Source organism: Triticum aestivum, chromosome 6A (assembly GCF_018294505.1).
Source record: "Triticum aestivum cultivar Chinese Spring chromosome 6A, IWGSC CS RefSeq v2.1, whole genome shotgun sequence".
Lineage (NCBI taxonomy): Eukaryota > Viridiplantae > Streptophyta > Magnoliopsida > Poales > Poaceae > Triticum > Triticum aestivum.
The window spans coordinates 609,947,534-609,961,251 of record NC_057809.1 but is presented as its reverse complement, the minus strand read 5'-3'; the positions used below and the strand labels follow the sequence as shown (position 1 = coordinate 609,961,251).

General features: G+C 46.4%; 2 protein-coding genes across 2 annotated transcripts; one reads left to right on the top strand and one right to left on the bottom strand.

The window, feature by feature from the left end:
- Positions 1-5,818: 5,818 nt before the first annotated feature.
- Positions 5,819-7,934, bottom strand: LOC123129005 (uncharacterized). The gene is made up of 4 exons (XM_044549135.1): positions 7,310-7,934; positions 7,094-7,211; positions 6,767-6,951; positions 5,819-6,337 (listed from the first exon to the last, which is right to left on the bottom strand). Exons 1-4 carry the CDS (start codon positions 7,322-7,324, stop codon positions 6,128-6,130), a joined length of 528 nt encoding a protein of 175 aa, XP_044405070.1. The 5' UTR covers positions 7,325-7,934; the 3' UTR covers positions 5,819-6,127.
- A 2,041-nt stretch (positions 7,935-9,975) lies between these two features.
- Positions 9,976-12,615, top strand: LOC123129004 (protein N-lysine methyltransferase METTL21A). The gene is made up of 9 exons (XM_044549133.1): positions 9,976-10,263; positions 10,419-10,485; positions 10,572-10,637; positions 10,738-10,831; positions 10,918-11,034; positions 11,227-11,327; positions 11,836-11,910; positions 12,004-12,096; positions 12,172-12,615. Exons 1-9 carry the CDS (start codon positions 10,250-10,252, stop codon positions 12,427-12,429), a joined length of 885 nt encoding a protein of 294 aa, XP_044405068.1. The 5' UTR covers positions 9,976-10,249; the 3' UTR covers positions 12,430-12,615.
- Positions 12,616-13,718: the final 1,103 nt, after the last annotated feature.

The following is a 13,718-nucleotide window of genomic DNA, read 5'->3' as shown; positions in this document are numbered from 1 at the left end:
TGACAACCTTCTTGGTGAGCTGCGGGTCAGCTTGCCGCTCGTGGACCGCAGAGTCACCGACGAGGGGAGGGTTCTTCTGGCTGCTCACACCGGTGGAGCTCTTCTCCATGGGCTTGGGCGGGGCGATGTCGTCGACCTTCTTGTCCGTGGACTTGTTGTTGACGACCTTCTTGTCCGCGGACTTGTTGTTGACGACCTTCTTGGTGAGCTGCGGGTCGGCTTGCCGCTCGTGGACCACAGAGTCACCGACGAGGGGCGGGTTCTTCTGGCTGCTCCCGCTAGCGGAGCTCTTCTGCATGGGCTTGGGCGGGACGATGTCGTCAACCTTCTTGTCCATGGACTTGTTGTTGACGACCTTCTTATCCGTGGACTTACTGTTGGCGACCTTCTTGGTGAGCTGCGGGTCGGCTCGCCGCTCCTGAACCGTGGAGTCGCTGACGAGGCGAGGGTTCTTCTTCTTCTTGCTGCCCCCACCGGGGGAGCTATTCCCCGTGGGCTTGGGCGGGACGACGGCATTGACCTTCTTGTCTGTGGGCTTGTTGTTGACGCCCTTGCGGGGGGTCTTGGGGCCCGGCATGGTGAGCGCCCGGACCGCGGGTGCGTCGTCCTCCTCGCTGCTCCCGCTGTCAGAGCTCCCGCGGGTGCATCTGCGTGAACTCTTGGCGTTGCCCATGGACGGGACTGGTTACCTCCCTCTGTCACTGAAACTCGAGCAACTTATTAGCTAGTGCCGTAGCGGAGGCCGGGGCGGACGGAGGTACGGAGGTGTGGGCGAACTTGGAGGGCTCCTGTTTAGTCCTACTGTGCATATATAGAACGAGACGAAGCCACGTACGAAGGAACTTGGAGGTGGGTGTTGACTCAGATGGGAGTGGCCGAGTGGGACTAGCCGCGTCGTCCCCTTGGTTTTCTTCACCGGCAAGGAAGGAAGGAAGGAACGCACCGAACAAATGGGATCATAAACAATTTGCTACTCTTATAGTACTAACTCTCATCTGCTCTGCTCGTCTTGGCATCTTACGAGCCAGAACAATCCGGCACTGGCTAGTGGGTTGTGGGCGTGCGTCTAGGCGGGGGAAGGGAGGCAGGAAGGAACAGCGCAATTCATAACATGATCATTCACAGCGACAACACACACGGAGCACACGGATCACATTTGGAACATGGCCGAGAGGACACCTGGGTGGGTAGGGTAGGGTCGCCTCCGCCTCCGCAGCGAGCTTCTTCCTTCCCTAGGCTTGTTTATTTCTTCAACCAAAATCGATTGAACCAAAATTCGAAAGCCAGGCGATTGATATGTAGCTATTGTGAAAAAGAAATAAAAAAATACCCGCACAAATGTTCGTGTAAAATCATTCGCATAGCACCTAGACGTGCAATACTTAGGACACGTCTAGACGTGCTTTTAGCAAAACCGTACTCCCACCTTCCATCTATATAGGGTCTAATGCGTTTTTCGAGGCTAACTTTGACCAAATATTAGAGCAATAATACATGATATGCAACTTACGCAAAGCATACCGTTAAATTCGTGTGTGAAAGGAGCTTTCAATGATATAATTTTCACATTATGCATGTCATGTACTCCCTCCATTTTTATATACAAGACCACTATGGAATATACATTTTGCATCTATACAGGGCCATCAACAGTAATCGAAGCAAAGTTAATGATATTTTCTCGTACTAACAACCTATTTAATAGTTGCATGCATGCAGTCATAATGACAGTCAGCTACTTTCTTCACTCAGTTTTTTTGCGTGCATGCGAAGTATTAATGATCCCAGTAAACAAGAAAAAAAGTTGACTTGTAAAACAGGCATTAAATTTTATATTGGTACCTATAATCTGAGTTTGTGGCCTTGTATACAAAAATGAAGGGAGTACTATTAATCTTGTCAATAGTCAAAGACAGTCTTAAAAAATGCATTAGGCACTATATAGATAGAAGGAAGGAGTAACTTAAATAGCGAAGCAGTCCCATGCATATACTACTCTCAGCTAGTGAGTGCGTTACCATAAGCATTAATTAGAGCTGGAGCCTTTTGGATGATGAATGCGTGGTTGACCCACCAATCTTTGACATATTTACTACAAGGATGTTGCTCTCCCGGAATGATATGGTCCCTAATTTTTTTGCACCCGCCGCGACCCAGAGTTTAGCTTCAAGCTTGATGTTGTTGAGCAAGATTATTGAAGGAGATGACTCGTTGCGGAAGACCCTCCCGTTTCATTCATTTCAAATAGCCCAAGATATTAGCATGGTAAGGGAAGCCCCCGGGCCTTGCGATTTGGTATGGTGATGTTGGAGCGCTTGACCCACCAATCTTTGACATATTTACTCGAGATGCCATGTAGAAGTGTCAAGGTGCTCAAAATGTAGCCATTCATTGACCAAATTCCAAAGGCGAATGGTGAATCTACATTTGTAGAAGAGGTGGGCGCCAGACTCTTGCACTCCCTTGCAAAGGGGGCAAAGGTCGCAATTTGGCCATCCACACTTTGCCAATCTGACGGCTTCCCAAATCCTATCTTGGATAGCCAACCACGTGAAGAACTTCACTTTAGGTGGCGCCTAGGCTTTCCACACCTCATGTGGCATCAGAGAGTCTATAGAGCCCATGAATTGTGCCAAGTAAGCGGTTGCCAACGAGTATTGCACATTCTCCGTGTGCTTCCAGATGATTCAATCCTCGATGTGCTCCACAAGATGGAAGCCATTGATGAGAGTCCAAAGGTTTATGAATTGCCTAATGTGCTCGACGGTAAAGCTTCTCGTGATCTTAATCTTGAAGATCCATGCATCATTGAGGAGCGCATCCTTGACTTTTCAATTTTTCCTTGAGGATGCCTCGAAGATAAGAGGCGCGATTTTCTTAGGCTTCCGGTCTTGAACCCATGGAGCTTCCCAGAAGGGGGTCCTCGCCCCATTACCAACCGTGATTGTTGTGCATGCGTAGAAGAGGTTGAGGTCCATCTCATCGCAAGGATTTCCCATGCCGACCCAACATTCTTGTTGGTTCCTTCCACTCGAGCCAAGGCCATCTCAGTCTTAGGACTCTCGCAAATTTTTGTTGTGTTTAGTACTCCGAGACCTCCCCTCTGAAAAGGCCGGCAGACCATGCCCCAATTGTCCTGCCGCGCACGGACCAAAGGAATGCCCTCGCAATTTTATTTGTGTTGTGTAGTGTAGCTGTGTAGGATGCTCGTGGGGACAACCAAGCGGTGTGATGCAGTAAACCACTTGCGAGGCGAGGGAAGATTTGACAAGTGTGGTAGGCCAATGGTTGTTACCCTCCCAAGGAATGGAATGAGCCTTGCACTTGCACTTGGCACCAGTCGTCCTGTCCGCCCCGGTCCTTATTTCTCAGGATAACGTGCATGCATGATTGGCTTTTTGACGCGGCAAATATTGCATCGGGCTGAGACCAGACGCGGCCATCGTCTGCTTGATCGGCGAGGAAACGAAAGAACGCACTGAGATGATAAAAAAATAATTGTTGCTAACCTTCTACAGTAGTAGTGACTAGTGCTGGAGCAGCAGTTGGTCCCACAGAAGGTGGCAGTAATAACACCGCTCCGCCTCCGCCAGTGAGTGATACAGTAGATGTGAAACAAATTGGACAGTAGGTATGATTATTTTTCTCCACGTCGTGCATGCATGATTAGCATCGCGTGGGCCACTTGGGCCAGAATGGAGCTGCGGAGCGACCGCGTGCAGCGGACCTTATTTTTTTTTTTGCAAATGTGGAGGCAGTTCGATCGGTCATGGGCCCATTGCTCAAAACAGAAGGTAACCAAGGCGGAGCACTGCAGTGTCCACGCCGTTGTACATCATTTTTGCTTTTTTATTCCCTTTCCTTTGGACTTGTATCTCTTCTATGTACTTCCTCGAAAACTAATATAAAAGTATTTAGATCACTAAAGTAGTGATCTAAACGCTTTTATATTAGTTTACAGAGGGAGTACATTCCTAGTAGTGGGGTACTAATCTTTAGTGCATATGCAGAGCCCCTGCTGTTCCGTTTCAGAAAAAAGAAAAGAAAAAAGTTTCAGTGCTGATTAAGATGCTGGATTTGTTAAAGGTCAGTCAGTACGGGGGCATGTGCCTTTTTTTATACTGGTTGGTTATGGCTGTTGGGAGTGGGGAGTGCAATTTAATAAGACCGATCGAGATCTTATATATGTACTCCCTCTGTCTTTGTCTGGAAATACTTACCATCAAAATAGATAAAAAGAGATGTGAAAGATTTACAGTCAAAGAGGAAGAAGAAATGCAACGCGCGAGAGCAAGTGCAGATGCGGCAGTCACAAAACTGCAGCAATAAGAGCATCTCCAACAGAAGCGCTATATAAGCGCCGCGCGGTATAAAAACTGCTTTTAGCGCGCGCGGACCCGGTTTGAAATCTCCAGCGGCCACACAAAAAGCGCGCGCGCTATAACTAATGCAGCGCGCGCATCAAAAAGGCATCGCGCGCAGCATATTTAGTGCGCCCGGTCGCGCGCACTGCAAACTCTGGGCTGCTGCAGATGGGACCGCTTGATTGGGACCGTTGGACTCGCGCGCAGCATATTTTGCAGCGCTTGTTGAAGCAAACGTCTTCTAGCGTCCTAAAAAAATTTACTTGCGCGTTGTAAACCTGTTTTTTGGGCGCCGCGCATTGGGCGGCTGTTGAAGATGCTCTAAACAGAGCAGCGGCAGCATGACAACCCAACCCACTTTGACGCAACGCTGATGATCTTTTTTTTTTTTGGAAACAACGAGCCTCCTCACTTACCTAATTCAGTGCAATGTGTACATTCAGTGCCCAATGCATCTATTTTTTCACCAGGGAAATACGAACATGAAGGAGTAACACTTCATAGTCAGGACCGGAACGAATGCTCTGCCGATTTAACAGCGGCCAGCTTTGTACAATAAGAAGGCAGTGCAATAATATGCAGGTTCAAAATTGGAAACAAGGCAATGCAATAAAATGCAGGTTCAAAATTGTACAAGTAATTTGAAAATGCAGGCTTTTATCTGGAAGCACACAAATTTTAAAAAGCAAAGATGAATAGAAGTCAGTAGTTTGCCTTGCAACAAGCAGTAGTGAGCTTCTTTTTGCGCTCTCGCTCTCCTTTCTGCAGTTTAACAGCACATTGACCATGAAGTGTTTAGATATAATTCTGACAGAGTTTTTTTTAGGGACTGGCAGAGTTAAGTTCAGCTGTTAATCTACATTAAACTGTGAGTTGTTGGTTTTGACCAACTCACTTGAGTTTATAACACAAATGCATTTTTTCAGATCGCCAACATATTTTGAACACATGCTTAGTTAACACACGCACTGCACAGAAAAGAAACAAGTAATGTCATGGCTAGTCCACAAATATTTGCATTAGCATCACCAGTTGTCAATGCAAGAGCATGAGCCTTGTTTCATTTCATGCAGCCATTCAAATAAATATCTCTGCTGTAAATCTTCACCGTATACTTACAAGAAGAATGAAAACCAGCATGCATCTGAAGATTACTGACAATTTTTACTGGTATTTTAGGGCATTAGACTAAATTTACTTGCACAACTCATCAAAAAAAAAGGGCAGCCCCAGTGCATGTAGCTCCCGCTTGCGCAAGGTCTGGGGAAGGGTCCGACCACTTTGGGTCTATTGTACGCAGCCTTTCCCTACATTTCTGTAAGAGGCTGTTTCCAGGACTTGAACCCGTGACCTCATGGTCACAAGGCAGCAGATTTACTACTGCGCTAAGGCTCCCCTTCACTTGCACAACTCATCGCAGCAATAAAACAGAGCAGCCGTCCAGCCAGCCCATTGACACGTAAGACATGGGATTCCATGCCCGGTTCCTACACTTCTCCCTTGGATTCCTATTTACTATTGCACAACATGACAATCTAACCCGCATTGATGCAAGCAATGCTGATGATTGTACAAAGCATCGCGGATTAACAACGAAGCAAAAGAGAGCATGCCCGTGTCATTAAGCCACGGGTAGAAACAAAGAACACGCAGGTTAAAGCTCTTGGCAGAAAATACTTGCGTGACAACAAATCAGCTAGCACAAAACGAAGGTGACGACAGAGTGCAGCCTGCTTCTGCTGACTGTGCTGTTGAATAAGCCTTCAGAGCTCGTACACCGCCATTGTCCCCTCGATGTCAGACGCTGCCCACACGCCGAGTGCGCCGGGCAAAGGTAGCGACCAACGGTAAGCGCATCTCTGGGAAGGCACGGTTTGGCTCCTCCATGCCTCGGGAATCGGCGGTGCACTCGGCATAACAGGTGTTACTGGGCTTTCCTCTGGTAAGTCCGAATCGAACAAGCCGGAAGTAACCTGAAAGGTTCAGTTGGAGAAATTGAGATGATCATGCAGTGCATCATAAATCAGATGGTTCATAGCTGGTGACCTACTATCTTCCTACCCGGCGTGTAGCAGTTGAGATGTGGAGGCAAATACGAACATGATGTGGGTGTTTGGGCACAAACAACATCGATTACAAGAAATGGGTAGCTCAGCAGGTCACCTACCTATTTTGGTATGATGTGTACATTCTGTGTCCTACTCCTATGTACCTATTGTTTCCCCAGCGAAAGACGAACATGAAGGAATAACTGCATCAATAGAACCAAAACAAATGCTCGACCGATTTAACAGCAGCCAGCTTTGTATTTCCTACCACCATCATTTGACTATATAGTATGATTTATTTTAACATTGTGATTTTGATGTACGATCGACTTATTAGCCTGAAAACAATGGTACCTGGCCAAAGCGGTTCTTGGTTTCCCGAGAAGCTGCAGTTTCTCCTTCAGATACGGCTCTTTTGGTTTCTATCTTCACATGCTTCTGCGTTAGTTCATGCAGCAAGCAGCAGAGCTTCTCTGGGTCCATTCTCCCGACCACTATCACCTCTGCCGTCTCCGCCACCAGGTCAGCCCTCTCCACCCCTTCATAACCATGAAGGCCAAAATTTAGATCATTCACAAAGGCAGTGCAACAGAAGACATGTGCAATAATCACACATAACAACAGATGTATACTATCACTCTATCACAAAGAAATGCTCATTTAAGCGACGTGCATATGTACCTTCTGAAAGGGCGATCTCTTTCACCCCGTCGTTGATCTTCTTGATGCAACCATTGCACTGGCAGTGCATGCTGACCTTCAGAACATAAGTCTTTGACATGTTGTTCTCGTATTGTTCCTGTCAGATATTCATAAGAACACCTCAATCTCAAAACAATATGAAGAACTACTTGTACCATGGATCTGTATATACGTTTAGATGCTCGAAAAACATACCTTTGCCATGATCATTTAGACCTTGTCTTAAGCCTGGTCGTGATACTTGATTCTCCAGAAAGAGTGTGATTGTAGTATGATATACAGAGAGCACAAAGGTGGAGCACAAACGAAAAGGTAGCTGTTGTTGTGGTTGGTCATCACCTTCTTGACATTCTTGTGGGTGAAAAGGAGAGCTTCCAATAAGAAATTAGTTCGAGTCAATCTGACTTCAGATTATCAGTAGTAGCGAAAAAAGAACAACATCAATATTGAAAAAAAGGCAACGCAATAAAATGCAGGTCTAAAATTGTACAAGTAATTTGAAAATACAGGTTTTTATGAAAACACATAAAATTTAAAAATAGATTAAGAAAAGTCAGTAGTTTGCCATTGCAACAAGCAGTTGTGAGCTTCTCTCTGTGTTTTCATTTTTTTTTCTGCAGTTAAACAACACATTGACCATGGAGTCTTCAGATATTATTCTGACAGAGTTAGGTCAGCTGTCAATCTGCACTAAATTGTGAGTTGTTGGTTTTGATCAACTCACTTATGTTTAACAGGTGGATTGTTTTGGATCTCCAACATTTTAAATTAATTATTAGTTTACGCATGTACTGCACAGAAAAGAACAAAAAAGAAAGAGAGGCTTGCCTGCAATTTGTGAACATAACGGCCATAGTTTGTCCAGAATATTTGCATTAGTGTCACCAGTTGTCCATGCAAGAGCATGACCCTTGTTTCATTTGATGGAGCCTGGTTCCATCATTCAAACAAATATCTCTTCTGTAAATCTTCACAGATACTTGAAAGAAGAATGACAACCAGCATGCATCCGAAGATTACTGACAATTTTTATTGGCATTTAGGGCCTTAGAATAAATTTAGCAACCCAAAGGCTACAGAAACCATCTCACTATGTTGGGTGCAGTCTTTCCCCCACTCATATTGTGTCTGAAAAACCTACACTGCTACTTTGTACGCTTGTGCTTAGGTTTGAGGCGTATAACCTTTCTCACCATTGCAGACCTTTTCTGTTTCCTTCCATCTGAAAATATGTCAGACAAGACGAGGCTTTCGCTTTCAGGCTTGTAGCTAGGATCAAACCGAAGTAGTTCCTCCTCTGCAAGTTTTCCAATCCTCATGTTTCCATGGATCTCACATTCTCTCCTAAGAGAAGCCCAGACCACACTATTTGCTTTGAAAGGCATGTTCTGGATAAAACGGTAAGCATCGTCAAGCCGTCCATCTCTTGCAAGGAGATCAGCCATGCAAGCATAATGCTTAGTATCTTGTTCTACACCATACTTGCCCACCATGGAATTAAATATCTCAAACCCTTGTGTCACTAAGGCACCGCGGCTGCATGCACACAACACTGCCGTGAAAGTGATCTTATCAGGATGGAGCCCGAGCGATCTCATTTCATCAAAAAGCATAATAGCTTTCTCACCAGAATTGTGATGAGCTAGTCCGCCTATCATAGCATTGAACAACTCCACGGTCTTAAATATGTCATCCACACCACAAAACACATCCATGGCTGTCTGTATGAACCCATGCTTGGCATACATGTCAACTAAGGCAGTAGCAAGTCTTGCATCTGTGCTGATCAGCTCATTATGCATCACACGATGATGAAGCCTCTTTGCAACATCGAACGTACGGTACTGAATACAAGCTGAAAGAACTTTAACTACTGTGACTCCATCTGCCTCAATTCCTGCCTCCTCCATCTCCTCAAATAACATCAATGCCTCCTTAGATCTGCCAAACTGCACAAACCCGCCAATAAGAGCCGTCCATGCGACCAAATCCTTCTCTGGCATCTCATTAAATAACGCTCTAGCCATCTCGAGCTCCCTAGACCTGGCATACCCTGACACCATCATGGTCCATAACCTCACGTCCCTTGCCTTCTCCCCTGCCAAATCAAACACCTTCCTGGCAAGCACCAGCCCCCTGCACTTCACATACATGTCCACCAGCACGATCGCCACCTGTTGTGACTGAAACGCTGCAGCCCGAAGCGCTCTCATGGCAACCGCGTGCAACGCTTTTGCCACCCTCAAATCCTTCAGCCCCACACATGCGCCTGACAACGCCGTGATGGTCCACCCATCCGGCCGCAATCTTCCCTCCACCATAACCTTGAATACTCCGAAAGCATCGCCAACACAGCACGAGTTCGCATATGAACCGATCAGAGTGTTGAATGATACGGTGTCCCTCGCTGGCATTTCATCGAACAGCCTGCGTGCCAGAGAGGGTAAACCGAAGGACGCATAGAAGTGGAGCAGGGAGTTGGCGACGAAGAGGTCGGAGGCGTAGCCGGACTTGACGAGGAAGGCGTGGGCGGAGAGCCCGGGGGAGGGGGACGCGTGGTGGGCGCAGGCCGCGAGGGCGGCCGAGAGGGAGTGGGAGTTTGGGACGGCCTCCGCCTGCGTCTCCAGGGAGCGACGGAGTTTGGGACGGTCGCGCAGGATTCGGAGGAAGAGGCGGAGCGAGGCGAGGTGGTGCCCCGAGCGGAGGTGCGGGCGTAGGAGGCGCGAGGCGACGTGCGCCGGGAGCGGGAGCCCGAGGAGGAGGAGCTGCGCGTGCGCCTGGAGCGAAGGCCGGCGGCGGAGGGACGCGAGGAGGGAGAGGTGGAGGAAGCCTCCCGGGGCGGCGGCCGCGACGGCGCTGCCGGCCCGGCGGAACCTCGACAGGCGAGGCCTCGTCGCCGTCGGCGTGGATGCCGCCGGAGTGGCGGGGGCAGACGCGCCGCCGCTCATCTGGCGTTTGAATCAGACACGTAGACGTGGGCTTGGAGGTCATTGCCTGAAGCCCATCTGAACAGAAGTATGGGCCTCCGCGAGCAAACGCCAACCCAGATAGACGCCACTCTGCCTCCTCCGGTCCTCCCCCAAACCCTCACCGCCGCAACCTCGACGCCGCCGGCGGGAAAGTTCACCGGATTCCATGGACTACGACAGGTAAGCAAGCGACACCCTGAACACTCCCCTCCTCTCGCAACTTGCCCGCCCTTCCTCCCGTTCCGGCATCTAGCTATAATTTTAGTAGAGATTTTGGGCCGCTCCACTGATTTTTCATGTATTCCGGTCTCATGTACGGTGTCATCTGATGGCAGGCTGAACTCCCCGAGCACGTCGGCGATCACGCTGGAACTGATGGGCCACCGCCTGCATATTTCTCAGGTCGTCATGCTCCGTGACGCGATGTGCTTTCCTAGCTTCTTCTTTGCTGCCACTCTCATGAAGTCTGAATTTTTCGCTGTCTGCAGGACCCCAATTCGAAGCACCTCGGCACGACGGTATGGGACGCGTCGATGGTGTTCGCAAAATTCCTGGTAATAGCCTGCTGTTAGTTCCGAGCTCTCTTTTACAGTTCTGCATTTTGTAAGCTTGATTTGTTAGTGCTAATGTAGCAGTCTGACTTTATATCTGCAGGAAAAGAATAGCAGGAAAGGTAGGTTTTGTCCATCCAAGCTGAAAGGGAAAAGGGCGATCGAGTTAGGAGCTGGTTGTGGTCTAGCCGGGCTTGGTAAGCTGGATCTCATTGTCCTTTCAGAGATATCTATGATCTTGGAGGTTTTCTCTCAAGGGAAATAATATATGCTTCTCATTCAGGTATGGCATTGCTTGGTTGTGACGTTGTTACAACTGACCAGGTTGAGGTGCTCCCGCTGCTCATGAGGAATGTTGAACGCAATAAATCGTGGATTGCGCAGTCTAATCCCGACTCAGGTTTGTTATCAAAGAAAGCACCATTCATATATGTAATTTAGGATATTGTGATGATATTCTCATCATTACATGTTCTGAATGCATAGACCTTCTGTTATGCTTCTCAGTGATTAGCTAAATTTTACTCTTTAGTATAGGATACTCACCACACTTGGATATTCCTAGTTCTTACAAAGTGTATTTTGCAAATAGGTTCCTTTGGCTCAGTTACGGTTGCAGAATTGGATTGGGGGAATAAAGAACATATCAGAGCCGTTGAGCCTCCATTCGATTACATCATTGGGACTGATGTTGTAAGCTTTCTGACGCAGCACTTGTGTTTGGTGCAAGTTTTTCCCTCAAGTTGTTTCTCCTGATTTCATATTATGCAAGATTATGTGCTGAATCGAATTGACTGATCTTAGAAACATTGCCCATGATCTCTGCGTAATCGAATTGATAACTTTTTATAGGGAACCTCTTAAGTATTTACCTAACTTAATTAATATTTTTAATAGGGAACCTCTCAAGTATTTACCTAACTGAAGAAGAGAAACTTGGTCACAATACAGATTCTTTTTGAACGGAAAACTGTAGAGGACGCCCCACATTACAGATTCTTGGGAATATTTATCCATGGATGTTATGAAAAATAGGCATATACCCTATGAGTTGAAATCGAAATGCTGAGAACATAGTGAAATTGAAACGCAGATGACAGACATTCGACATAATATCAATATACAATACAGAGACCTGCCACTTCATCATATCCTTAGACAACACAGAGACTTACCACTTCATCTTTTGTGTGTTTTGAAGGTTTATTCAGAACATCTATTGCAACCTCTACTGGAGACAATTATTGCACTATCTGGTCCTAAGACGAAAGTACTGGTATGTGATTTCCCCTGTCCAAGTAGCATTATTTTATAACCCTGTAGAAAAGATCAGTAAAAGAGCACAGCTGAGTAACTGTTAAATAAGCAGCTAGGATACGAGATCCGTTCCACCACTGTCCATGAGCAGATGATGGAGATGTGGAAAATCAACTTTAATGTGAAAACTGTATCCAAGTCAAAGGTACATATCTTGATTATTGTTTTCCCTCCACCTATTTGAAGCAGCACTAAAGATGGTTTCTGAATTATTGCACAGATGGATGCTAAATATCAACATCCTAGCATAAATCTTTACATGATGGACCTAAAGGCTTCATCAGTCCCTGAGGCCGGACCCAACGGCAATGGGAACACCGAGGAGGAGGATGACGATGCCTCCAACCCAGGAGAAGACGAAGATCCAGGAGTGAAGACTGAACCTTGTACGGCTTCAAAAGAAGACATGGACGACTGGGAAATCAGAAGGTCCGGGGCCATGGCTGCAAGACTTCTCAAGGATGTCAGGTTAACATGAGTTTAGATCTGTTGAACTCTACCCAGTTGGTGTTGTACTTTTCTGTGTGTGCGTGGGAACATGGTGGTGTTGTTGTCTTGAACATTTATTCTCGAATTACAGTTTAATCTGCTGGCCCTATTGAGTTGCTATATGATGCAAAGTTGATGTTATGTACTGTGTTGAAATAAACGAAGCAAGAGAGAATGTGGAGAAGCTTTATTACCATTCATCCAGGCTGATTTAGGGATTGTTCAACAAATATGGTATAGCTGTCAAGTTGCCATAAAACAACTATGGTGCAGATGTTGTGAAACTGTGATGAATGGAATGGGTCATAAAAGATGAGATGACACCACTCGTCAACAGAGAGGTTGTAGGTGATATTCATAAGCCGGAACATAATCCTATCACTGGAAGAGTTGGGCGCTCTTTGATGTGCCTTAGTGCTGTTGGGTTTCTTAAAGCTCATAAGGTCTGTTAATTTTTTTAAAAGTCAAACCTTTTAAATTTGATAAAATTTATAGAGTAATATAGCAAAATTCATAATATCAACAGTATGATTAAAGTCATCATGAAATTAATTTCCATACTTTTTTGTTTAATATTGTGGATGTCGATATTTTTTGCCTGAACTTGTTCAGAGTTAAAGAATTTTGACTTTCCAAAAAACTAATACTCCTTATATTTTGGAACTGATGGAATATTTAATTTGGCGGGTGGGAGAGATGATGGAGTGCCTTTTATTTTTATTTATAATGTGGTGATTTGATGGGCCTTTCGTAGTGTAGTTCTGTGTTATCTGCTAACCAACATATATTTGTGTTATCTGCTAACCAAGCTGGTCTTTACTATTTCCCTTTGCAACCCTGGAACATCTAACCGCAGCCAAGAGTGATCACAGCCCGATTTTGCTCAAGACTGACTTGGAGACAGGCAGCCAACGGACGATAGGGAGGAAACCATTTCGATATGAGTGTGCATGGGAGTCGGATGAGCGCTTCAAAGAAACGGTGGATGAGGCATGGAATGGAAACGGCCCTGTGACGACACTAGCTGACTTGGCCAACAAGTTGCAAGATGTCTCGGCTTCAATGACACGGTGGAGCAAGAGGACTTTCGGCTCGGTACGTCAGGAGATGCGGGGGTTACGCCGGCAGCTCGCTGAGCTTAGAGCAGATCCGTTGCGAACGGGCCCAAGGCAGGAAGAGGAGAGGGTTATGGCTCGCTTGATTGAGTTAGCATACAGGGAGGAAATAATGGCAAAACAACGCTCTCGGATCATGTGGCTTGCTGAAGGCGATAGCAAT